Raw genomic sequence first — 27383 nt, forward strand, 5'->3', positions numbered from 1 at the left:
TGGGCTGCCCACCCCCTGCAGCCAAAAGGCCAGCAAGCCACCTGCCGCCCAATGAAGATCTTGTGAATTTAGGGGGGAGATATTTGTGAGTTTCCTGCATTGTGCAGGGAGTTGGACTAGATGATCCTGGAGGTCCCTTCCAACTCTATGATTCTATGAAAATCATGTAAGAAGTGGAGAAAGGGTGGTGTGTGCTTCTCCAAGGGTTAATGAGGGCTGCTGGGGGCCTGGCAAAGCCCCTGATGGGTGGCTGGCTGCCCATTCTCCCAATCCAGGGATTGTTATGCAGCTGCACCTACTATTCAATGGACAAGGTAGGTAGGGAGGAGGAGGGGGAACCCCTCAGAAAGGTTCAGGAGCTGCCCTCCTGTGAGCTCCTGCTGACCTGAGGCCTGCTGCTAAGTACTCGGATGGGAGGCCGCCAAGGAAGTCCAGGGTTGCTACACAGAGGCAGGCAATGAATGGCAAACCACCTCTGTTCACCTCTTTGCTCTGGAAACCCAACAGGGTCACCATAAGTTGGCTGTGACTTGACAGCACTTTCTACCACCCCCCAAATGACGTCTGGTGTGACCCTTCATAGTTACAGCATAGGAGCCACTTCCTCGTACTGGTTTCCATTCCTGTGCTGTCAAGGAGCAGCGCACACGAATGAGAATGTTGCATTGGTGGGGAGTCGAAAGGGCCAGGCAGCTGGGCCCACCCCCGTGGTCGCATCATTTCCATGGGCTTCCTTTTGCGGCATAGGCTCACACCACATGAAAGTATCTCCTATATAGCTGGCCATACGTGTGACAGCAATTTCACTGGTTAGCGGCAGGCTTTAAGGGGAAAACAGACAGGCAACTGCAATACAGAGGAAATGTAACTGGTGACGTGTTCTAGTAAATCTGCATGTGATGTTATTGAGGTCCCTTTGCACAGTCTTGTGTTTTTAGAACCATTTTCTGTCTGGCTCAGTAGATCTGTAATTTGTAACCAGAGGATCACTGCAATGAAACCACATTTTGGGGAACAGCGTTTTCCACTTCTCAGTGGCAGCCTAAATCTGGGTAAATGGTGCTAAAAGGTTTATAGAATATATATAATAGCCCAGATTATCCTGACCTCTTCAGAGTTTGGGAGGTAAGCAGGGTCAATACTTGGATGGGAAACCACCAAGGAAGGCTGGTGTTGCAATGCAGAGGCAGGCAATAGCAAACCACCTCTGAACATTTCTTGCCCTGGAAAACCCCATGAGGTGTAGAATTTCATGGGGTCACCATTACTCAGTTGCAACCCAAGGGCACACTTTACCATTTATATGAACATATTTCTAGTAATGTTTGTGGGTTTTTTAAATCTCTTCCGGGGGGGGGGGGATTGTAATAAAAATGTGGGATCATATGGACGATTAATGAAGCCATGCTGTGAAAAAGCTTTAATGTCGGGGTGTTTTTATTAACCTACAGTTGCCTTTATCACAAAGCAGTAATTGTCTGTGATACTTTTCATTGCTAATTTGCTTGGAAATCAGAGAAAGAAAAATGGTGCAGAGACTGCAGATACCAGTGTGTGTGATGTGGGCTTTTCTAAATCTGCTGCACCCACATGAAGAAAGCTAAAATGCCTGGTAAACTTGGTTCCTGTTTTAATTAGAGCCAACCTTGGAAACTATGGGCTGCAGTTGATATTTAACGTAGCAGTTGGCCTTCTGAAAGAGACCAGCCTCTTGAAAAACACCGCAGCTGTGTAGTAGTTCAGAGTATTTGTTTTGTCGATGCACCTGAATATGTTGGGGTTTATTGGTTGGAATCCTGAGATCTGTGCAGCTAGCTCTCTTTGCTCAGGGGGGAGTTCACTTAAAGTTTCTCATGCTTGCCATGCTGCACAACATGTTCTTTTTGAAGGGTGCACCTAAGGTGGATTCTAGTCATTACTTCAGTGTTGACGGGTGTAGGCCGAACGTACTGTCCCACATTCTATAATGGCTGCTACTTGTAGTCCAGCCCACATTGACCCGTTGGTGGGAACATGCAGAAATAAGCATGCTTGTGGCAGTCTTCTAACTTGTGTTTCAGGATGGGCAAGCAGTCATCTTCTTCTTGATCAAAATTTGCTTAGTTTGTTGTCTTGCAAGGGCTGGGGGGGGGGGGGTGTCTGCTTTGAGGGGATGTTGTCCACTAGCATAGTTTTTGCCACAAGGAGTGTTACCAGGTCCTTGCATCCCAAAGTCTTGCAGGTGGGCCCTGGTGATAATGGTTATGTGGTAAATATAGGCAGTGCCATTTTATTGCCTCCCAGCTCCAATTTACCTGTGCAGTTATCTTCCTCAAGCAAACATGCATTGAAACCTTAGAGGAAGCCAACACATGCATAGTTTAACAGGTGGCCTTGAAACTACGGTTTGCTGCGAAAAAAACGCTGGAGCCACAGATCTGGGCCACTGTCCTCAAGTGGTAATAGTTGACCGACTCAGTCAGCCCTAATGTGTAGTCCTCCAGCAAAGTATAAACTTCTAAATGTCTCGGAGCTTCACGATCACTTCAGTCCCTCTGCTGCTAACCGTTTCTCTAAATCAGGGGTACTCACTGCACTTGTAATTACCGCTAACCAAAAGAGCTGCATTTATTTCCATCCCAGGCATGTGGCCTGCATTTAAGGGAGGCTTGCATTTTCTCCATTCCTCTGGCAACAGCCATGTCAAGGCGGATACCACCTACCAGTCACAAGCCCCATCAAGCAAGAGCCTTAGCCATTTTGCTGAAACACAGGGCAAATATAATGTCAAAGAGCCGCTAGTGGCTCCTGAGCCCCTAAGGGAGTATCACTGTTCTAATGCAGGCAATTCAGTTGTGGGTTACAAGGTTAAGGGTAACAAAAAGGGGGTTTCCTCCAAGGAGCTAGGGTAACAAAACGGGCTTCTCCTCCAACCAAAGAGCTGTGGAAAAGCCCCGTCAAACTTCACAATTTGTTAAATCCGAAAGTGTCTGCTCCTATTGCTGTCGCCAGCGTTTCTGTGTTAAACTTGCTCTTTTATTTGGTCACAGCTGTTGCAATACTGTGGTGTTCTAGTGCTGCTGAGACCCAAGAAGGGAAACCTTGTGGGGAGAGCTGTGAGAGGCCCCTGTGGCTGCTTGCATCCAGCTGATTAGCACAGCTTCAGTGTAATTAGAGCTGTTTTGAACTCTGATGTTGCTGCAAGCCATTGAGGCAGTTGGGGAAACAGAGCGAGGACTTTATTGGGAAGCTGCAGTTTCACAGCTTGGTTAAAAAAAACAAAAGCACTTGTCTCAAAATGGGATTCATATGGCACGCAGACTCCCGCAGCTTTCAGGGAAGCATCCTGGCAAATATTGACTATTGAGATGGAGGCTCAAGAAAAGAAAGAAAGAAAAAAGTGTTGAAGAAAAAAGTGGCCGGTCCCGTCTGTCCCCACAATCATAACGCCGTCCTTAATTGCAGCTGCTTGACATTAATTCCCTGCAGCGGAGGGAAGTGTCAGCCCTCCGGTTTCAACTTGGCATCTAATCATAACTTCCATTAGCTACTTTGAGCATATTCATGGAAAGGTGGGATACAAATGTAAAATCTTTAATGAGTTGCCTCTGCCCCGCTTTCCATTCTACCTGTCTTCTGGTTTTACATGGAGAATTTTTTTAGTATTGAAAATGATGCATATTCCATTCATTGCAAATTTAAATTTTTTGTTTACACAGTATTTTTTATCACTTTGATTAAGCTATACACTTGAGTAATCATATGCACTAGGTAGTTCTGTGGATGTGCGTTTATATGACGACAATCTGATTGTGTGTGTGTTTTAAGGGCGAGGATGCATGTATATACAATCTTTAAGGGAAAAAATTACAAGGTTTTTTTGGGAAGCAGGTGTGGTAGAAATTGTATTAAGGTGAACCAATTGGGCAGGCTTTTTCTGTTACCCAAAAAGGATTTGCATTAAGGATTATATTTGATCTTGCCCATAACTGTTCAAAGAGTTCTTTTTTAAAAAAATTATACCTGATGTTTTTAATATTGCAGATTTTGTACATGAGTTATCTGAATGGGGAAAAGGTAACAAACCAAAGGAAATAGAGAAAACAGAATGTGAACAAAAGGGATGGAAACCTGCAATAATAGCGAATTGTACATATGTAGCAACTTTCATAAGTACCTGAAATCCCAAATTAATAGCCAAAAGGAAACAGTGTAAAATTCTGAGAGATGAAACTTTAGGAAACCTTGCTTCTAAGTAATACGTGGAATCAAGTTTTAAGGAAGAGAATGCTGTTTAATGGGCAACTTTAGTTCTAATAAGCCTTAGTTTTCATCATGAATTCAGATTCAGGACTTCTCTAGCTAGGGAGGAGGGCAGGGAGGGAGAGGAGGAGAGAGAGGGAGGGGGGTGTATAGGAAGGAGCTCTGTTGCTTTTAAATTCCTCCAGTGCTGAAGCAGTTTAGGAAACCAGTTTTGGTGGCTCCTTCAGCTAATGCTTCTGTGATCTAACCTAAGGGATATTATGACAGAAACAAATGTCCACTGTTCATCTTTTTCATCATCCCTTTTCATTGTGAAAATTTTACCTTTGAGATTCTACTGCTCTAGGCTTCCTGTCTCCCAATAGTTGAGATCACAGCAGATGTCATAGACATCTCCTAGCTGGTAGCTGTCAGATACTGAATTCCATGGCATGCCACCTGTCATACTGCCAAATATTGAAATGCAGTGTCATTGGTTTTCAAATACAGGTATCAAATAATCTGGAAATATTTAGCAAATGTCTGAAGAATATTTAACATGACTGTTTTAAAATAAATCTTCTTGGGAGGAAGGTTTTATCCCTCAAATATGTGCATATTTTACAGATTTCCTCTTCTAAATTCTGCCGCATGCTTCTCTGGCCTTTCCAATTCACCTTTAAAAAAATACTTCTGCTGTTACTTGATGTTGAATCCTTTCCCCTTGAGCTCTGTCCAAGACAAAGAGGGTTATCTCAGAAGTTCACAGTTTTCTTACCTAATGTTATCTCAGTCTTGGACCTCGCAGTGCCAATGGTTGAGCCATGCCTGGGAGGGCCCTTTAGGCTTACTTCGAATTCTATATCCACCTTTAAAAACTGTTCCTTGAAATACTTAATGTATGTTCAGCTGTGGATTTCGGTGAACACCAAGATATGTCTTCCTCCCCCCCCCCACCATGTGTTTTGTTTGGCCAAAGGTCACTTTCCATTTGGCTGGCCATAAATAAGGGTGGGGGTTCCAGGAGGAATGGAGGTGGGGAGAAGCTGGTGCTGGACATGGTGTGTTGAGCTGACACAGTAACCGACTGCCGAAGAAGTCCAGAACCGCTTTGGTATTGGAATTGACAGGAATGTTTTGCTAAGGGCCAACGGCTGTTGTGGCCTTTCTTAGCCCTTCCGATGTGCTCGTTCACAATCAGATGCTGCGACGTCATGGTTGTTTCTTTTTTGTTTTCCCCAGTGCCCTTAAAGATAGCCGATTCCCCCCAATGACGAGGGATGAGCTGCCACGACTTTTCTGCTCAGTGTCTCTACTAACTAATTTTGAAGATGTCTGTGATTACATGGACTGGGAGGTAAGGAGTCTTGAAGATTTACACGAGAGTTGCTGCTTCACTGAACACCATTTCTCAGTCACCATTCTCATTACAAACAAAAAGATTGGAAAGCTCAGCGCAGTGAGTTCAGTAGCATCTTGGGGCAATCGCTTCTTAGATCAGGTTTTGTACCGCAGATGCAGTGGGAAGGTTCTTCAAGGCCCCAGCTTAGCCCCCATAAGAATAGAGTTTATTGCTTTCTCTAGAACAGCCAGCCAATTAACTCCCAAAGCTGTATTTGACTGGCGCATCCCACAAATGCACAGCAGGATTTCACTCCTTCCCCTTGGCCAGCCTGTGCTCCAAAACTCATGGCTGCTCCCTTTAACCTTCCTGTTTCTGAGTGGGCCTTGCCACTTCATTTTCTAAAAACAGGATTTATATGCTACCTTCTCCAAGACTCAGGGCTGCCTTAAGTTGCATGGTCGGGAGGGGTCCTCACATAGCAAAATAGTCCTCCATACGAAGTATTTCCCTGCACACAGAAAATAAAAAAGTTTCCAAGGTGAAGGCTTTAGCTTAGCTAGTTATTCTGTGTGCAGAAAGCTTTTTTGATGAAGGACTGTTCTGTCATGCCAGGCCTGACCTGCAATCTGAAGCAGTATAACCCCCACTGCCTCTGAAGTGGTACAGCCCCTGCCTGAATACTAGGCCTGAGAGAGAGTTTTGAGCTAGTGAAGCTGAAACCTTTAAGTAAAAACAGTCCCACAGCAGGAGCCACATAACTGACCCTTTGTCTCTCTTCTAACCCATATACATTATGTATACAGCAACGCCCACGTGAGCAGTTATCATCAAAACCCGCACACAGCTCTTTATGTGAGCCTGAAAGCTTGCAGGACAAGAGTGATTGTCAGCATCTTGAAAATCTCCTTGTTGCAACAAGCAGTTTAGAGTGGGTGCCGAAAATCTGCTCTGAAAAATGCATCTCTTGCAACAACGACGGCAATATAATCATCACGGAATGCCACAAATTCCAACCCTCTGCATTGACGTTCAGCTGAGGAGCTCTAATGCAGGATTTAGGGGTTCTGAATCAATGAACATTAAGGGCGGGGATTCTGGTCATGCACATTAAAAATGTGTAGCCTCTGTAGCGGTTGCTTTCACCGATAAGGCCGTGAATGATGTTTATGTGGCTTTCACGAGGACATCGTTCTACATCACTGGCCTTGGGAAGAGGCAGTTGTGCAATAATAGTTAACACAAAGGAGAATAATGCAGCTCACAGGTCATAGAGAGTGGCAAGGGCTTCTGATTGCTTGAACCTGTACCCTGTGGGTACCAATTCCCCTTTGTTGTCTCACTTGAAGCAGGGTGGTGGGGGGGGGGAGAGCCCAGAACTTTGAATGTCAAAAGTCCAGTGCTTTGTGTATGTTTATAATGGGGCCTTTTCCATCCCTCCATCAATCTCCGAGCTGTTTCCAAGCCATGAAATTAGAAATGTCCCACTCAGTTGACTTGCAGCTTTTGAGTATTCCTGCCAGCAGTGGCATGCCACATGCAGCTTTGCAGGCTGTGAATTGGCTGCCCCATGTGAAGAACCTCTGGTCTCCCTAAACTGCAGTTTACTCAGTTTTTTGCACTAAAATTAAAACGTGTTACAGACCTAAAAATCATTTAAATAATCATTATTAATAGCCGAGAAACTGGGAATGGACAGGATTGGGAGCTATTTCTGCAGCATTTACTATCCAAACAGTTTATAGGCTGTTACAGTGCAATATTGTGTGAAGGCCATTAACGTCTCGAGATACACATTTAAGCTTTCCAAAATGGTCACAATATGGCTTCACCTCTCATATAAATAAACTAATCTTCTTCGTGGTCTCTGTGCATCACACCAATGGGAGAGGCGCCGGCGCCGATCACGATCGGTAACTTCAAAGCCGCGGATTTCCGCGCCCCCGCCCCGGTGCGCATGCGCAGGCACCCCTCCCCTGCGCATGCCCAACGGGGCAGGAGCGGACATCCCGCCAGTTCTCTTCTGACCGCCGCTGAGATCAGTCGATCTTTCCTTCGGTCGGTGGATTACTTGCTTCAGCCTTGCTGGTTTTCTTTCCAGTGCGGATTCTTCTAGCGTTATCGCTTTCCTTCATTTCGTGAGTGGGGTGGAGTGTTATTTTTGTTATTTTTCCTTGACTCCAGTATCCCTTTCCCTTCCCTTCCCTCTTCCCCCCCTCACCCTCCCCACGCTTTCGCGTATGGAAAAGCGCTGGGGCTTCTTCAAACGGTGCAGGCGGTGTGGCAGTAAGATCGCCCCTCCGGACGGCCATACCCTTTGTTTGCTGTGTTTAGGAGAGACACACAAACCGGACTCCTGCACCCATTGCGCGAGGTTTTCCAGACAAACCCGCAAAAACCGAGCGGCTCGTCTCGCGGCAGCCTTGGTCGAACAGGCGCTGTCTCCGAGGAATATGGCGTCATCAGAAAGCGCGCCAAAATCCTCGACGTCGGTGGTCGATACCGACAAAACCTCCCTCGATGCCGATCGCCCCCTGAAAAGAGCGGGCTCGGCTTCGTTATCAGAGACCTCGACACCAGCGAAGAGGTCTAAGGAGGATAAAGGAGCTTCTGCGGGGTCGAAGAAAAAGTCCGACAAACAGAAGCATAAGAAGGTTCCTGCGACCTCGTCACCGACATCGCCGCCCGATCTAGCAACTCCAGTGTTACCGCCTTTAAAGTTGCTGGCCTCCCCGGCTCGGCATCGACCGACTGTGCCGCTCGAATCGATGTCGACGCAGATAGCGATCTCTTCCGACTCCGACCGAGATCTGGAATCGGCGCAACGTCTGGTGAGCGATGACAGCCCTTCGGACCTCACTCAGGAGGAGAAGGACAGCTCTCGAGATCGACCGGAGACGACTCCTCGGGATCGATCCCGCAGTGCGCAGAGAGTCTCCCCTCTAACACTGAAACGGGTGCCACATCCGGACCAGCTTAAGACATCCCAACGGGACCGATCCTGGAGTCCTCGGTATCGACGGGATCGTCGGTCATCGAAGGAGAGATCTCCGGAGGATCGATCTCCTAGGAGGCACCGAGAAGTTTCCCCACGACTGCGAACACCGCCACCGCTCTCGTGGGACCAAAGGCAATGGCAATACCTCTACGGGTCCTGCCCGATGCCGTCCATGTTTCCCTGGTTCCCTCCTCGTCAGCCTGATTGGGACCAACGTTCGGAAGCATCTTACCGTTCGAGGACATCGTACTGCCCCCCGAAGCGCAAAGCGTCGGCGTCGATGTCGAAGCCTCCGGCCGAGGAACCGGCAAAGAGGAAGAAGTCTCCTCCCACCGAAGAGACTGTGGCCCCGGAACCGATTCGCGATCGACCCGCTCAGTCAGACCAGTCGGAGTCCCCGGACTCACCGAGATCCTCCGAGGGCTCTATCCAAGAGGAGCAGCTGTCCTCAGAGGAGCTATCTCCCCCAAACAAGGTCGGAGAAGACCAGCCCATCTCCCCTTCGGAGGACTTAAAATCCTATGGGGAACTGATAAAAAGGATGGCTCAGTCTATATCTTTGTCGACCATTCAGCCTGTGCCTGTCGTTACCGATAGTGTATTCGACATCGTTCAGATGGATACATCGACGGCCGTAGCGCTTCCATTGACAACGGTGATGTTACACACTGCAAAAGCTTCATGGGACAAGCCTGCTTCCACCCCTATTACATCGCGCAGGCTTGATCACATGTACCGTATTCAAGAATCCTCAGCGGACTTTCTCTTCAATCACCCCCGACCCAATTCAATCGTAGTGGCTTCATCCTCCAAGGCCAGGAAGACCCACGCCACCCCTCCAGACAAGGAGGGTAAGAAGCTAGATGGTCTGGGGCGAAGATTTTACACGGCAGGAGCATTGGGCCTCAAGGTCGCCAATTACGCTGCCTGCATGGGGCGCTATCAATACGCCCTATGGGATCGTGTGTCCACCTTACTCCCAGGGCTTCCAGAACACTCCAGAAATGCCCTTAAGAAAATCCAGAACGAGGGCATGGCATTGGCCAAGCAGCAGTTAAACTCCGCTAAACACGCTGGGGATATAGGTGCCAAGACTCTTACTTCGGCTGTGACTCTTCGGAGACACTCATGGCTGAGGTCCACAGCCTTACAGGCCGACACCCAGGCTTATGTCGAGGACTTACCTTTCGATGGAAAGGGGCTATTCAGCGCCACCACCGATACGGTGCTCCAAGACATGGACAAAAGCATCCGTACCTCCAGGAATCTGGGGGTACCGGCGTCATCCAGGCAGCAAACCAAGCGTCCATGGTCCAAGGCATGGAGCAAGAAACCCTTCCAGAAGCAATCTGGGGACCAACAATGGCGGCCCAAGACCTCGGGCTCCTTCAGCAAGTCCCAGTACGGGGCTAAGGCCAAATACTCGCCTACCTCCTCCCAGTCTTCCAGGCAAAAGGGGAACAGGCCGGCTAAACAGGGCCTTTGACTCCCCCCCCTTCCTTTACCACACCCCCTCCAATTCTTCAGACCACCCCCGCCTCTGGCCCTTTTTCCGAGCGTGGTCGTCCATAACAACAGACCACTGGGTGCTGTCGATAGTCCGGCTGGGCTATCTAATCGAATTTCTACAGGAGCCGAAGGCTCCAACATTCGTCTACACCACCCCGTCTCCCACCCTCCGAGAGGAGGTGAGGACTTTGCTCGAGAAGAAGGCCATAGAACCCGTTCCGCCAGACCAAGTCCGAATGGGGTTCTACTCCCGCTATTTTACCGTCCCGAAGCGGGATGGGGGCCTGCGGCCCATAATGGACCTTCGGGGACTCAACGACTTTATACCACACCAAAAGTTTCGTATGACATCCCTGTCCAACATACTTCCTCTGCTAAACCCTGGAGACTGGATGGCTACATTGGACCTCCAGGATGCTTATTTTCATATAAGCATCCATCCAGCTCACAGAAAATTTCTAAGGTTCGCCATTGGGACTTCGCACTTCCAATACCGTGCGCTTCCCTTTGGGTTGTCAACAGCCCCAAGGGTATTCACAAAGTCTATGGTAGTGGTGGCGGCCCACCTCAGATTGCAGGGCATAGCAATATACCCGTACATCGACGATTGGCTTCTGGTGGCCGGATCCGAACCCGACCTCCTGAAGCATATCTCCACCACCCTGAACCTCCTCCAACAGTTGGGGTTACGAGTGAATATGAAGAAGTCCTTCCTCCATCCATCCCAAAGGATCCAATTCATTGGGGCGATTCTGGACACACAACAGTGCAGGGCATTTCTGCCGGAGAAAAGAGCAAAGGACATTATAGACTTAATACACATTTTCCGGTCAAGCCAAACCGTAACTGCACTCCAGATTCTGCGGTTGCTGGGACTAATGGCAGCCACTACGGCGGTGCTGACGTTTGCACGGCTGCACATGAGGAGTCTTCAGTTGTGGTTCCTGAGACGATTCCGTTGTGGGATAGACCCTCCGCTACGCAGGTTTTCCATTCCGCAGGAGATCCTGGCGTCTCTGACGTGGTGGTGCCACAAGCAAAACTTGCTTCAAGGGGCACCGTTCCACAGGCCACAGCCGACAGTGACTCTGACCTCAGACGCATCCCTATGGGGATGGGGGGCACATGTCAACGGTCTTTGCGTGGGCAGCAGATGGCCCAGGGACCACCTGCAATATCATATCAACTTCCTAGAACTTCTGGCGATTCATCACGCTATCCTCTCTTTCAGGCCACTGCTAGCAAACCGAACTGTAGCAATACTGACGGACAACACCACGGCGCTGGCCTATATAAACAGGCAGGGCGGCACGGTGTCTCGCAAGTTGTGTTTTCTAGCATTGCAGGTATGGCAGATTTGCATGGAGATGAACACTTACCTCTTTGCAGCTCACCTCCCGGGCGAGCAAAATGTATGTGCGGACTTCCTCAGCAGGGGAGGAGCGTCCCTGCACGAGTGGGAATTGAACTGGACCTTCCTACAGCCGGTCTTCCAGGAGTGGGGGACTCCGGAGATAGACGTCTTCGCCACTCGGGACAACAGAAAGTGCGAGAACTTTTGTTGCCGGGGGGGGAAAGATCCCTTGTCGCTGGGGGACGGTCTTCTGCTTCGCTGGTACCGCCTCCACCTCTATCTGTTTCCCCCGATCCCGCTCATCACACGGGTGGTGCAGAAACTATACTCAGAGCGTCCGAGGGGCATCCTGATCACCCCCTGGTGGCCCAGGCAACACTGGTTCGCCCCTGTGCTACAGTTGTCCAAGGGCAGGTTTCACCACTTCCCAGGGGAGCCGGACCTACTTTCCTCCCAGCAGGGCAGGATAGTTCACCACGACGTCCCGCATCTGAAATTGACGGCATGGAAGCTCGGCTGAGCGAGCTGTCAGAGAGGGTGCAACACGTCATCCTTAATTGTAGGAAGGAGTCAACGAGGAAGTCCTATGCCTACAAATGGACTCAGTTCGTTAAATTTGCCTCTCAAAGGGGCAGTGACGCAAGGAGGGCGGGCCTCCCTAGCATCCTTGACTTTTTGGTCTCCTTGTTAGACAGGGGACTGACGGTCTCTTCCATCAGGGTGTACCTGGCGGCCATCTCAGCCAACCATGAGCAAGTTGAGGGCAGGTCGGTGTTCACTCACCCTACCACCAAGAGTTTCCTGAAGGGGCTGGTGCGGCTGTACCCCTCTGTCAGGGCTCCTTTGCCTTCCTGGGACCTACCCGGGGTTTTGGAGGGTCTCATGGGAAAACCCTTTGAGCCTATGGCCACTTGTTCCCTGCAGCTTCTTTCATGGAAAGCGGCTTTCCTGGTGGCCATTACCTCAGCACGTCGGGTGGGAGAACTGGCGGCTTTGCGATGTGACCACCCTTATCTGCAGTTCAGCACGGAAGGGGTGCGTTTGCGACCAGATGTGACCTTCCTACCGAAGGTGGTGTCTGCCTTCCATTTAAACAAGGAGATTTACTTACCGGTCTATTTCCCGAACCCCACTTCGGCTTCGGAAAGACGTTTTCACGCTCTTGACGTGAAGCGCGCACTCTCCTTTTATTTACATAGAATCAGACCGGTGCGCAAGGACTCCAGGCTCTTCGTCTCGTATGCCTCGGCCTCTATGGGGCAGAGAATCTCCTCACAGAGACTGTCCAAGTGGTTGACAGAGACAATTAAGCTGTGCTACTTGCTACGTAAGCGGCCTCTGCCGGGGCCTATCAGAGCTCACTCCACGAGGGCAATGGCTACCTCAGCTGCGTTCATGAAGGGGGTGCCTTTGCCGGACATTTGCAAAGCAGCTACTTGGTCCTCCCCGCATACGTTCATCAAACACTATGCGCTGGACCTTCAGTGGAGACAAAGTTCGTCGGTGGGCAGTGCAGTTCTGCAGTCGCTCGCCTATTGACGGACCACGCAACCCTCCTCCAGGTATGTGGTGAGCTTGCTATTCTCCCATTGGTGTGATGCACAGAGACCACGAAGAAGATAAACAGGTTTCCTACCTGTAACTGATGATCTTCGAGTGGTCATCTGTGCAGTCACACTACCCGCCCACCTTCCCCACTGCTGCGGGTCCGTCCAGGGCTCCTGCAGCGGTCAGAAGGAACTGGCGGGATGTCCGCTCCTGCCCCGTTGGGCATGCGCAGGGGAGGGGTGCCTGCGCATGCGCACCGGGGCGGGGGCGCGGAAATCCGCGGCTTTGAAGTTACCGATCGTGATCGGCGCCGGCGCCTCTCCCATTGGTGTGACTGCACAGATGACCACTCGAAGATCATCAGTTACAGGTAGGAAACCTGTTTTTCTGCAGTATAACATTCTAAATAAGTAGAAGGTTATGCAATTAAGGTGTTGAAGTTTGGCTCTCTCTGTTCCTTGTAGCACTTTGCCAAATGCCTGCATTGTGTATATTCCCCACATACATTGGACCTCTGGGAATAAAGTCCTATAGGAGTTTTAGAGATTGCTGTTCAGCGCAGTAAAGAACAGCCGGGTTTCTATATAATTTGCAGTCCTAGTGAACTGAAAACAGGCTAAAGCTCTGCTCTTGTTTTCAGTGCATTTGTTTGTAGTAAAAGTTATTATCTATCTCATTTCTCAAACTGGGTTTGGGGACCCCTGGGGGTCTATTGTAAAGACAGAGGGCTAGTTCCACTCATGCCTATTAGGCTAATGTGAAAATGAAACCCTCTTGATTGTCTCACATGGGGATGGAAGATTCCCACATCTGGGAAAGAGGACAGAACCAGGCCTTCTTTCTTTCAAAGGCTGAAGCTTGTAGAGCTGCTGCCGGCCACCATTCCCTAGCTTCCAGATCTCCTCACATAACTGGCTAGAGACCATGCTTATGAATTGCCAGGATTCAATAACTTAGAAATCAGAACTGTAACAGACTAAGTGGCACCAGGGAGATACAGCCCTAGCACAGTCATTGGTTTTTTACCTGAAGTAACTGTGAATGGGCTTTCAGTCTATTTTCCAGTGCAACCATTTCAGCAGAGAGCGAGATAGATGCCACTCCGTGTCCATAGACAATAATAACCAATGGTAGTTTTCAGTTGAATACCAATAGTTTAGATTTTGTGTGACGCTGGTGTTTCTTTATTTCTGTGGACATGTCTGAAAATTTTTCTGGGCCCCTTCCCAGCTTCTGACTAGAGGTTATTCACCTATAAGAAAGTTACTTGCTGCCTCTGTCAGATACCTTATCCAATGAAGAGGTGAGATTGACCAGAAACTGGGGCATGGCCCTGTTGAGACGTGACTCTGAAGGATCTGCATTGGACTAAACCTTACTTTTAAAGCGTAGATGATCTGGTTCTCACTATGTTGCTGTTGAGGCTGCAAGAGTATGCGGCATGCGCAACACCTCACTGTTTCAGAGGGGGCTGTATGTATCTGCAGGCACCAATGATTCAGGATCAGGGAATTTGGGGATCCATGAAAATCTTAAAATAAGAATAGGAAGAAGATAGAAGATATTGGATTTATATCCCGCCCTCCACTCCGAAGAGTCTCAGAGCGGCTCACAATCTCCTTTCCCTTCCTCCCCCACAACAGACACCCTGTGAGGTGGGTGGGGCTGGAGAGGGCTCTCACAGCAGCTGCCCTTTCAAGGACAACCTCTGCCAGAGCTATGGCTGACCCAAGGCCATGCTAGCAGGTGCAAGTGGAGGAGTGGCAAATCAAACCCAGTTCTCCCAGATAAGAGTCCGCACACTTAATCGCTACACCAAACTGGCTCTCCAGAATAGGAGTCTCCAGTTGCTTTAAGTTTGAGAACCACTTGTATTTGGCTTGAATTGTTACTGCTCTTCAGTTAGGGGGATACCGAATGGTTTTGAAGGAAGTGGTTAGTCAGGGATTGCAAGGTAAAACATCACTTTATTATGCCAAATGCATGTTCACAAGCATGTTCCTAGAAGTAACACAAAAGCAGAAGTGGAAGGCGCTTTTCCTGGGAAGAACTGGCAGGTGCAAGAAAGGATTATACCCCCCCCCCCCCCAATTACCTTATGAGGAAAACCCAGCCTTTTGGAGCCTGTGGCCACATTTGCAATTCTGATTCTGGATGGTTGGTGGCACAGTCACAAAATGGCTGCCACAAGAGGCAGACCCAAGCACAAAATCTCAGGGAGTGAAGTCATGCATAACTCTCAAAACATTTCAGGCAGAGGGATTTATTCAACAGGATAACTTTGAAAAATGAACATATTTTAAAACATATTTTCTAGCATACACAGCTTCTCTGCAGTCATACAGTGAAGATCCATGTGTGATGGTGGCAGTAGCTGTTTGCTGAAGCAACTTTTTAAAAAATCTGCTTAGCCAATCAGATCCTCAGTGGCCAATCAAAAGCCCTGCTGGGCAAAAGCACCACCTGGTCCTGCCCACTTTCTAAAAATACTTGGCAGGTGCCTCTTTTGGAAACCCTGGGGTGGAAGTCTCAAGGATCCCTGGCCAAAATTTACTGGAAGGTTAGAAGAGGAAAAAAATCTGGGAAGCCAAATTTTACAGGTTCACCGCAACAGAATAAAGTATGGAGTTTGCAAATGTGATACAAATGTTTATTTCCTCAAATTTTGTGTCTTAAATCTACATTTCCATTAATAAAAATAACATTTTGCCACCACTTAGACTCTTAGAGGTATTGCTTGGAGTGCTCCTCCCTCCCTTGGTTAGGTATTCAGTAGCAGTATTTGGGAGAATTTAGGCAAGGGATTCAAGAAAGATTGGCACTCAAGAGATAGGGCAGTAGAGCACAAGTCCTTCCAAGATGCTTCGTCCACAGTACCCACTCCACCTTTTCATCCAAAGGGTGACTGTTCACTTTTAGAATAATGTTTGTAAGGGTCTTGGAAAGGTTTTGCATTTCCCCCCTCTACCCTTTAAGTTATGGCTGCAGTATGTAATTTTAGAGTTAAAAATGAGCTTATTGAGAGAGAAAAGTAATTTTACTGAAATGTTCGTCCTTAAAAGAATGATGTGTCACTGTATCTGCCCTTACAGTGAGACAGCTTATATCATCCGTGTTTCTTTTAAGGGAACTGCAGTTATGCAATGTGAATGGCAAAAAGTCATTTCAAGATGGCTAGAATATGACCTAAAGAGAGAATGTGGGTCTTCCATCTGATATAACTGCTCATTTCCAGATCATCCCGAAAGGCCATCAGCCCGGTTAGGAGACCTAACTTCTGTAGGTATGCTGTTGGTGATCTTGTGGGAGCTAATTCAGCAATTTGCTGGTGAATGCAAACCGATTCCAAATTAAAGCAGCTTAGATGGCTGATCATGCCACAGTGGCTTGAGCAGCAAGTTGAGACTGAAGATCCAGCTCAGGGCTGTGTCTGCACTCAGATGCAGACAGATTGAGCTTCCTCCCACAAAAATATTTTTTTCCCCAAATGAAGAAAGTATCCTGACAGTTGTTGCAAGAAGTGGGAGATTCTCTTTTCTGTAGAGATTTCAGGCACAGAAACAAGAGTAGAGAGATGAGTGAATTGGCTGTCATTAGCTCCCATATGGTTTTTCAAATTGCCACGATTTTCATTTGTTGTTATATATAATTTACACATTTCCCAGCTACTTGCCAAGGACTTACTCGAGACCATAGACAACAGTTGTCGGCCCTTCATTGTCCATTCATTCCTCCATAGCATGACTCTGTGTGAATCACACTACTCATTAGTTCACGCTACGCTACCCTGGGAAACTCTAATAAGGACTGGGCACTTCTGCACATTTTTAGCAGTATCATCCTACCCCATAACATTGGCTTATGAGCGCTGAGGGCTTCTTAGTAAACAGAGTAGTTGAAGTTAAATGCATTTTGGAAATGGTAACCTGCCCTCTGTCAACAGCTCAGATTGTGAGGAAAAGTCCAGCCTAAGTTGCTCTGGGAATATAGCCCCATGAAAGTAATATACAGTGCAGTATATCAGCCCGTGGATACAACCTCCAATTTGTTAGGATAATTTGATGATCACTGGCCCATATTCCATCTGTGAAAGTGCTGGGTTAGCCATCATTTCCTCCAAGCCTGCTTATGCCCACAGCAATTTAATACTTACTATTATTGCTGACTTATTCTGTGACCTCTACCACATATTATCCTCCATGTGGCTGTGGAATTCCAAAGTCTGCTCTGCCCAGAGTTGTTTAATAACAGCTGAACTGGTCCAAAGATACAATTAGATCCAAGCCTACTGTTTCACAACTGGTGAACTCTGACAGGCTTTGGTGTAAATGATAATGGAAACAAACTTCACCAAACAACAATGTGATTTATATATTCTGTACAAAATATTACAGAGTCACAATATAGTGCCAAAATTTATACAAAAATTACAATCAGATCCCCAATGGCCAATCGAAAACAAATCAAAGACCAATCAAAATGTGGCCAATCAGAAAGCCAGATTCCCAGGACTATGTGTAAACAATGTTTCTTCAAATTTACATGCTGCAGAGCCCTTTGCTGAAAACAATTCCAATTTCAGTGTAAATGGTTCAGAGTTTGCAAAATGCTCTGGAGCTATGCACTTGAAAAACTTTCACAGAAGCCCAAATTTAGGAGAGAAAGAGAACTCGTCCTTTCCGGAACTTCAAGACAGAACTTCATGTCCTTTGTCAGCTCAATCTCCCATAAATAAACAATTGTTCCAGACAGAGCAACAGAGTACAGTTCTTCGGTATGGATCAACGCACATCATTCAAAGTCTCTGCAAACAGAGTCCTGGGAATCTGGCTATTGCAATTTGTGGGTTTTGTATGAATTTTGACACTATATCGTGACTCTTAATATTTTGTATTTATTTGTAATTTGTAAATATTTTGTATAGAATATATAAATTGCATTGATGTTCGGTAAAGTTTGTTTCCATTACCGTTTCACAACAGCTGGTTTACTTGAAGGCTGCTTTTGTATCTCTAGTTCTCTGCCTTTCTTGTGTTCCTTGGGGATACAGAATTTCCTTTTTTCACTTTTCCTTAGGAACATTCCTCACTAAATGCCAAGTGTTTCTTCCTAGCATGGACTCTGCGACTCTTTCTTCTTTCACTTTTCTTCTTTTGTCCTTCTGTTTCCAGTTCTTGGGAGGATACAGTCCTGTAGAGTGTCTTTTCATGTGCCACTGGGACACCTGTATTTACTTAGCTGAGCATATCACAAAGAGGGTTTCTGAGCCTCATTTTTTGCTTGACTGCTGAGTGGTATAGTGGGAAAACGTAAACTCCTGGGGATGGGAGAAGATTTTTGTTGGGCCTAGATCTGAAACCAGTGAATTGCAGCCTGTTGTATAGACCAATTTATTGGCAAGATTAATTTAAACAATTAGGCATTGTATGAAGTGTTGTCCATCTTTCTCCAAATTGCTAACTTTTTTGCTTTAATTAATTTATTTATTTATATCCCGCCCTCACCACCGAAGGCAGGCTCAGGGTATCTCACAGGTTAGGGTCAAACAGTGACCAAAAAATATAAAACAGCAATAAAACATAAGGCATAAAAACAATTTTAAAACATCAGTGTCAGTAGGCGCTAGTTCAATAGTTCATACAAACAGTTTAAATTTCAATAATGGCAGGTAACTAGTTGGTCGGTAACAGATGTTCCAGAGAGGGCCCGGGGTCGCCACAGCTTGGTAAGATAAATCTAAAGTGATGTTTAGGTTTATGGGCCTAATCCGTTGCTATAGATGCTACTGTTATGGGAAAGCATGGTGGAAGAGTGTCGTTTTACAGGCCCCGCAGAACTGTAGGAGCTCTCGCAGGCCCCTAACTTCCTCCGGCAACTCATTCCACCAACTAGGTGCAGTGACTGAAAAGGCCCTGGCTCTAATTGACTTGAGCCTGGCTTCTCTGATGCTGAGAACTGTCGGGTTTTGAGACCCGGACCAAAGTGCTCGCTGGGGCATATGCGGGGAAAGGCAGTCCCTAAGGTATGCAGGACCCTGGCCATACAGGGCTTTGAAGGTTAAAACCAGCACCTTGAAGCGAATCCGGTACACTATTGGTAGCCAGTGCAATGTAATTGTCACAAACATTTTTTTCATCACAAAGCAGTGCAGACAGTTTGATGGAAGCATCAAGGTGCTGACATGGATTTAGTTACAGAAAGCTGCCATGTATTTAGAATTGCAGAAGGTCGTTGTGCCGTGTTAGAGTTAGCCAAGGGAGTCAGCCCTTTCAAATCCACAAACCGCTGAATCAAACGTCAGCAACCTGCAGTGGTCATATATCGTTATTAGAAGAGGTCTTGTATTAGAATGATATTGAATTGTACATTCGGTTCTTAATCTTGTCTGCTCGTTCACAAGGCTTTAAAAGTAGACTGGACAAATTCATGGGGATAGTTCTATCAAAGGCATCAGCCAGCCGTCATGTTCAGAGGCCGTTTATCTCTGGAGACCAGATGCTGGGGACTGAGAGAGCAACGGGAGAAAGCTTTATTTCCTTACAAGTGGGATTCTTGGAGGCATCCAGTTGGTCACTGATAGAAGCAGGATGGACTAGGCAGAACTTTGATCTGATCCAATAGGGCTTTTCTTATGTCATGTCCCTAAAAGCTTTCAGAAGGCATCTAAATGACTGAAGAGTATAACTCTTCCTTCCTGGAGTAAAACTATACAAGATGAACCATCAGGAAGTAGATCTGAAAAGATGGATCTGAGAAGATGCATCTAAATGACTGAGGAGTAGAACTCTTCCTTCCTGGGGTAAAACTGTACAAGATGAACCATCAGGAAGTAGATCTGAGAAGATGGATTACATTTAAACACTTTTTGATGGGCTAGCGGTTAATATGTTGGTGTTCTTAGCAATTCCTCTGATTATTCCAAATCTCATAATACATAAAATACAATCTGTTATGCAACCGATGTATATGAGTTTATCAACAGCCTCAGATTTTTTAAAAAGCTATTTTATAATCATTTAAAACTGAAGCTTAGCTGTTCCTAATTTTAGCAGATACCATTGTTTAGCTATTTTGATTGCGTTACTGAGTGGATTTAGGCCTTGGAGGAAATCTGAATTTAATATTTAAGTGTTTGTTGAGATACATTTTGAAAAGAATAAATGGCGTGTTTTAGATCATAATGAAATTCATACTCCTCTAAACTCAATTTGGGATAAGCACAGAAAATAATTAATGCCTGGTGTATCTCCCTTGATATCTGTTGTCTGTGATTATGACTTTCAAGAAGCCAGGGCATCAGGTTGATTTGATATTTGATTAAGTACAAATCAGATTGGCCAGAGTTAATTTAAAAGATGGCCAGATTCTGCCTTTCAGTTATGTCTTAAAATTGACCTTTCAAAAGCTTTCCATTTTTCACTGCTTGGAGATTAAAAGTTGGATACAAAAATTTACCCTTGGCAATTCACAATCTGTGTAGTAATCTGACTTTTTTTGAACAGACGATAGGAGATCCTCCCTCTACTCAAGGTTTATTATCCGGAATCTACTCGGTATTGATGAGACAAGAAAATGTGAATCCATATACAAGACCTTGTGCGGCTCCAGATTGCTACTGATCGGGGCTTCCTGTGTTAATGAGCGCCGCTCATGCGCACAGCGTAGAGGGAACGCTGACCAGAAAAAATAAATAAAAAGATGCTTTAAAAATGTGAGTGATCTTTGCCCACTCTATGAGAAAGAGACAGGAACATACTGTCACATTCAGAGAAAAGTGCAAGGTGTAGTGCAGGCCTATTGGAAGCAATAATAATAAGTAAAATTCTGGGCTGCACAATTCCTTTGGGCCCTCTTTTGATGCTGCCAGGATATACGAAAGGCAGAATAAAAGCACTGTGGAGGTATTTGACAATTTGTAGCAGTTGCCATCACTAGCTATGTGGGGATATAGTAAATATATTCTTAGCAGGAAAGGAAAGAGGAAAGGTCCCCTGTGCAAGCACCAGTCGTTTCCGACTCTGGGGTGACATTGCTTTCACAATGTTTTCACGAGACTTTTTTTTTTTTTATGGGGTGGTTTGTCAATGCCTTCCCCAGTCTTTTACACTTTCCCCCCAGCAAGCTGGGTACTCATTTTACCAACCTCGGAAGGATGGAAGGCTGAGTCAACCTTGGGCCGGCTACCTGAATCCAGCTTCCACCGGAATCAAGCTCAGGTCGTGAGCAGAGAGTTCAGACTACAGTACTGCTGCTTTACCACTCTGCGCCACGGGGCCGCTTCTATATGCTTAGCAAGCTGTATGTAAATCATCATGGAAGCAGAATATCAGAGATAAATTTTTCTCATTAAAATGTGGAATTCTCTGCCAGAGGATGTCGTGATGGCCACCGGAATAAACAGCTTTAATAGGGGATTAGATTCATGGAGGATAGTCTTTTAATGGCTACTAGCCATGGTGACTGAGAGGAATCTCCACATTCAGTATCATCTGAATCCCAAAGCCAGATGACAACATAAAGGGAGGGCCTTGGCCTCTATGCCCTGTTATCCAGGGGAACTGGTTGGCCACTGTGTGAGACGCGATACTGAACTAGAAGGACTATGGGTCTGATCCAGCAGGGCTCTTCTTATGTGCCTTACAGAACTATCTAGTCAGAACCAGTGTTCTCTCTAAGCTGAGTTAGTGTGAGCTAGCTCACAGTTTTGTAGCTTCCTGCTCACACATTTTTGTCTTAGTTCAGGAAAAATGGCCCCAAAGCAAACTAATGTATGCAGTAGCTCACAACTTTAATGCCAGTAGCTCACAAATTTTTGCTGACAAGTCTCCACAGCTTAGAGGAAATATTGGTCAGAACATGCCAGATTTTAACAGTTTTTGTTTGTTTTAGTGAGAAGTTTCCAGTTAGCCTTGTGAAGAAGTCCACAGATTTGCATGCTCCAGCTTGCATGCTCTAGTTTCCCCAGTCACCTGGAGCTGATCCTTGAACTCCATTAGGAAAATAGGCTTACAAGCTTCGATCCAGTGCCCAAACTGTGGCCAGGTTTGCATATTGAGGAGGAGGAGGAGATGGCAGAACAGGCTGCACCACATCAGACTGCAAATGAGGGAATTCCAGTTTTGAATGTTCCCCCGCATAAAATGTAGTCTGCAAATAGAAAACTAGTACGAGGGTTCAGATACCAGGTTTTGGAGACTTTTAATACCAGCAAAGGGGGGGGGGGTGAATTCACAGATACAGTTTCCCCTCCTGAGTTAGACATGGTTCAGTCCACTACACCTCCCAAACATTCTTATTTTGCTGTATGTGTAAACTCAGCCTTAGTGAATTATCTGCCCTACCTTATATCCCAGTCTTGTCTTGAAAGCCCTCAGGAAGAAGATTCCACCTCCCTAAGGCAGGTTGTTCTGGTGAAATGAAACGCTGTTATATTTCAGAGGCTAGTCTCCTATTTGTCCTCAGTCTTTTTCCTCTGTAGTTGTGTTGTGAAGGTTTCTTGTCCTGTGACATGAGGTAGAAGCAGGCGAGGGGACTTCTTCGTATGCATTCTTCAAGCACGTGGTGGTGCGTAGAAATCCTGACTGAGATGTAGCAGTTTCTCAGGATTTGTTCCGCTAAGGACCAGGAAGGACTCAATGCAATGTCTGAGAAAACAGCCCTGCATTATGTACATGTCTCTGACACTTTGTGAAAGGGAAGTGAAAGTCTGACTGGAAAAACGTCCAGCCTTTCTCAGCAGCCTGCCAAGAGAGTTGCATCTGTGTATACAGGTTAATACGTTCTTAAAAGGCACCCTGTGGCTTTAGCTCTCCTCAGCAGCAGTTTACAGAGGGTTTGATCCAACGTGCTCTGAGTGAAACGGAGCTTGCAGAACAGATCTTTCCTGCCTTCCCTTTCACGCTGCAATTCCCTGGGCCCAGAAACTTCAGGACATGGCATGAGGGTTTGCCGTGGGAAGGTAAACTGGTGGAAATTATTTTCCGCGACCCAGTGATATGGGGAAGAAAATTTTCAACACATTTTCCCAATGTTTTATTTCCCCCTGGAAAACTTTCTGCCTTGCGTATGTAAATATAGTCTCCATTTATCTGTTATTGCCCAGGCTGTAAATCAAAGCGCTGAGAAAAAGACGTCAGGGTGAAACCATCAGTACTCACTATTCTAACAAAACATTTATTACAGGACAATTATTATAAGGTAATAAAAATAATCATTTTATGGTTCCTGCCATGGGCCCTAGTCTACAAGTCCTGCAAACATATAGAGTATTTTTTATTACCTTGTAATAAATGTTTGGTTAGAATAGTGGGTATTGACGGTTTCACCATGTTTTTGGCCGAAGTTTTGCTTGAATTCAGAGAGTCCCTTTTTTTTCTATTATAGGGCTGTTAGATGGGCTAACTGGAATATGAAACCGGAATGAACCCCAGTGCTTGTACTTGGCCCAGGCTTGTACAGGGTGTATCAGTCTTTTGCTAACGTTATTTAAATATTTAAATTATTTAACTAAATCTTTATTCCCAGCTCTCCCCCCTTCTTTTATGTGACTAAAAGTGCCCTCCCATTCACAGAATGAGGTGTTGGGATCCATCTTACAGTGTATCACATTATTAGTGCCAGTATTGTTGTAAGCAGTGCTCCCTCTAAGCTGAGTGAGCGTGAGCTAGCTCACAGATTTTTAGTCTCCAGCTCACACATATTTGTCTTAGCTCAGGGAGGATGACCGCAGAGCACACTAATTTATGCAGCAGCTCAGTAATTTAATTAATTTATTATTTATTTATTACTTTTCATTTATATCCCGCCCTCCCCGCAAGCGGACTAGGGCGGCTTACAACATTATAAAACAATTAATCCAATAAAACATATAAAACCATAATTTACATATCAACTTTAAAACCATTCTATAGCGCTATTTCGATCCAGTATAGGCGGTATTGACTTCTTGACTATGATCAGACCCACCGGTGTCCGGTGGCAGCCCTTTTTCAGTTAGATCACAAAAGCCTGTTTAAACGGTTCGGTCTTACAGGCCCTGCGGAACGCAGACAAATCCCGCAGGGCCCTTATAGCTTCTGGGAGGGTGTTCCAAAGTTCTGGCGCTGCCACCGAAAAAGCCCTGGATCTCGTTACACATAGCCTGGTTTCTCTAGGGCCAGGGGCGGACAACAGATTTTTTGTCCCTGATCGCAGTGCTCTCTGGGGGATATATGGGGAAAGGCGGTCCTGTGGATAGGCCGGTCCCTGACCATAGAGGGCTTTAAAGGTTAATACCAACACCTCGAAGCGAACTCGGAATACAACAGGCAACCAGTGCAGCTCTCTCAGCATTGGCTGAATGTGCTCTTGTCGCGGCAGCTAATGCCAGTAGCTCACAAAGTAGAATTTTTGCTCACAAGACTCTGCATCTAAGAGGGGACATTGGTTGTAAGGAACCTGTCACGGGCAAATTGGCAGTTTCTCTTCTGGGCTCTCTTTTGTCTGTGGCAGCTTACCTTCTTTCTCAGATCTTCTCCTTGAGGATGTATGGAAGATCTCTTTCCTTTGTCGTTTTGAAGGCTCTAAAAGGGACATTGGATTCTGTGATTAATTAGTTGGGGAGGGGGCAATGCTAACTGTACTACGTGCAGAGTATGTTGTTGGTTGGAGACCTTCAGAGCCAGAGTAGCCTTCATGTAGCCTGGATACCTCCTGCAGGTTCCTCATTAGTGGTCGAGAACAGATAGCCATTTAAAATAGGTCACCGGTGGTGCCTGTTTCTTCTTCTTGGTTTTCCCAAGCAGAATATTTTGGTCTGTAGTATTGTACCTTCCTGATCTAGCAGTTGCACACTGCACCATTTTTGGTGTATTGGCGTTCTTAAAGTATCCTACAGAAGTATATGGCTCCAGGAGGATCCATGAACCAGCAGGTCTCTAGAATCTTGAAACGTACAGCTCACACTTCATTCCTTTTACAACCCAGACCTAACATTCCCATATATTTATCGCCGACTAAATAATTCCAAAATATTTCCCAGAAGGAAAATGCTGCATCAGAAGAGTCCCATCATTTTAATTTGCATCAATGACCGTAAGGGTTTTTTTATGCTGCAGTTTTGGCTGCATGTTTAATCTTCTTTCTTTTTTTCCCAGCATGCCACTAATACTTACAGAAATTAAGAGGTGTCTTACTCAGCAATTTAGCATTTTATTGGCCAATGTTTGGACTCTACCCATCGATCCATTCGTAGGAGTAACTAAACTGCTAGGCATCTTGCACATGATTTGGACACCCACGTGACTAGTACTGTAGCTAAGTGTTGACCATGCTAATTTTCTTCACAGTCATGCTTTGAGATTACAGCCCTCAAGTGTTGGTATCTCTATGCAACCTCACAACTAGCATTAAAAGTTATCTACTTCCCATTTTGCCCTGACCTGTATAGTCCAGGCTAGCCTGATCTCATCAGATCTTGCTTCTACCACCGCTTCCCATTTTAAAGTTTGGGGGGTTTTGAGGACACATTAATAAAAGTAGAACACAGGAGATTTTGAAACCTTGGCTGGCAAGCAAGTCAGCTGCCTGGTCAAATATGGCCAGTTGCTTATTTGTTATGTGGCCTGCTTCACATACTGCCCAATATTCCTTGAAGCAAAGAATTCTGTTGTGGTGGTGGCTTTTTCAGGGTTTTTTTGGGGGGGGCGGTGTTGTTAGCAAGACTGGGGGTGGGAAAGCAGACTTTCATCTTCTGGCCATCTGCTAGAAAGGCGGGTGTCTCCAAATGAGAATAGGCAGTGGTCATCATTGGCCAGGCCAGCTGCCGAAGGCCACTCCATATTGCTTGCTGCAGGATCTCCATTATGCTGCTCTGACTTTATTTCCCCTGTGGCCATAGCTGTAGGCTCCTACATAAAATAAAAGAGAATAAGAAAGACAAGAACCATGCAGATTCACAGAAACCATATTTATTCTTGTTAAAAGTTACGCTTTATTGCACTCTTTCCTCAATGATAGTTAACAATTATGTTTTCTAGTTAGCATAGCCATTCATGTTGATAACAAAAATGTTTTTTGTTCTAATAAAGTTGATGCTTTGAAACTCCTTAACCAATATTGGTAAGTCAACTGATCACATCCTTTTTGACCATTCAGGTGGCCATTTTTAATTGTCATGCAGGGAGGGAGAAAGAGAGAGGGAGCATATTAAGATCTGCAACTTCTGTCTGCCCTAAATGGTGAAGGTTCTGCTCTTGTGAAAAACGCTTTGACTGATTTACACATCCAACTACTAGCTTTTCTTGAAGCTCAGTGGGAACGCTAGGATTTGTTTAGGTCCTGCAACACCTCCTAGAACTCTGTAGACACATTCTTGGAAAGAGCCGCTGTGTGAAACGGTGCTATAAGAAACAATTAGAACACTTCTGATGTGTTTGCAAGCATCTCTTTTTCTTAGGTGTTGGTGACATAAGTAGGCAGACTGGCAGAGACAGCAGCCATCATTTCCCATAATGGATCTCCCGGTTGCCTTCCACACTGAGGGCTTCCCGCTGGGAGGGCTGCTGCAGCCTTCTCAATCAGCTGTGTGGCTCCTGTTTCTTAGCTGCCAGGTCTGATATGGCTGAGAGGGGACTAGGGGTGTGCAATTGGTATAAACCGAACCAAATAAATACCCCCAAATAGGTTTTATTCAGCCAAAGACAGATTCTCTGATCTGATTCAGCTGTAGCTGAGCCCACCAATAGCATCTGGCTTTTATTCAGACACACCCTGGAGGAGGCATTTAAAGAGACCGTCCTGAATTCACTCACTGAGCCATGCCACCATGGCACAGGCTAGCTTGGAGAAGGCATTTCAAGAGACTTCTTTAAATGCCTTCTACAAGCCTGCCTGTGGTGGCAGTGCAACTCAGTGAGTGAACTCAGGCATTTAAAGGGCCTCTTGGGGCAGCTTGGAGAAGGCATTTCAAGGTACCTCTTTTAAATGCCTTCTCCAGAGTAGCCTGTGCTGCCACTGCTGTGGCAACAGCATGACTAAGCAAGTGAACTCAGGTCTATTTAAATGTCTTCTTCCTCCCCGCCCCCAAGCAATGGAGGTTGGGGGCACCTTCTTTGGAGGCCCATAGAATTGGACCCCCTGGTCCAATCTTTTCAAAACTTGAGGCGTTTTAAAAGGAGAAGCTATGCTGCAAATTTGGTGCCTCTGCCTCAAAAAAATTTGGTGCCCCTCCCCAGCCTTTGAATAATCTATTATACCCTACGGGGATGGTCCTCAGAGGGTATATTGGAGCTGAATAAATCTGGGTTCCCCGGATATTTACCTGAATCCCAATACTATACCAATATTGGGATTCGGGAATTTCAGTTACCATTGATATTTTTGGGTTCCAGTAGACCTGAATCCCGAAAAAAATGTCCCCCACACACCCCTAG

The 27383-nt window shown here is 46.1% G+C and overlaps 1 protein-coding gene across 2 annotated transcripts in view; it reads left to right on the top strand.

Moving 5' to 3' along the window:
- Positions 1-27383, top strand: part of AMMECR1 (AMMECR nuclear protein 1) — a 149121-nt gene that overhangs the window by 103938 nt on the left and 17800 nt on the right. For both annotated transcript variants that reach the window (XM_060249232.1, XM_060249231.1), the window contains exon 3: positions 5464-5578. In XM_060249232.1, the coding sequence (XP_060105215.1) occupies positions 5464-5578 (115 nt within the window). The remainder of the gene's footprint in view (positions 1-5463; positions 5579-27383) is intronic.

Source organism: Heteronotia binoei, chromosome 11, assembly GCF_032191835.1.
Source record: "Heteronotia binoei isolate CCM8104 ecotype False Entrance Well chromosome 11, APGP_CSIRO_Hbin_v1, whole genome shotgun sequence".
Taxonomy (NCBI): Eukaryota; Metazoa; Chordata; class Lepidosauria; order Squamata; family Gekkonidae; genus Heteronotia; species Heteronotia binoei.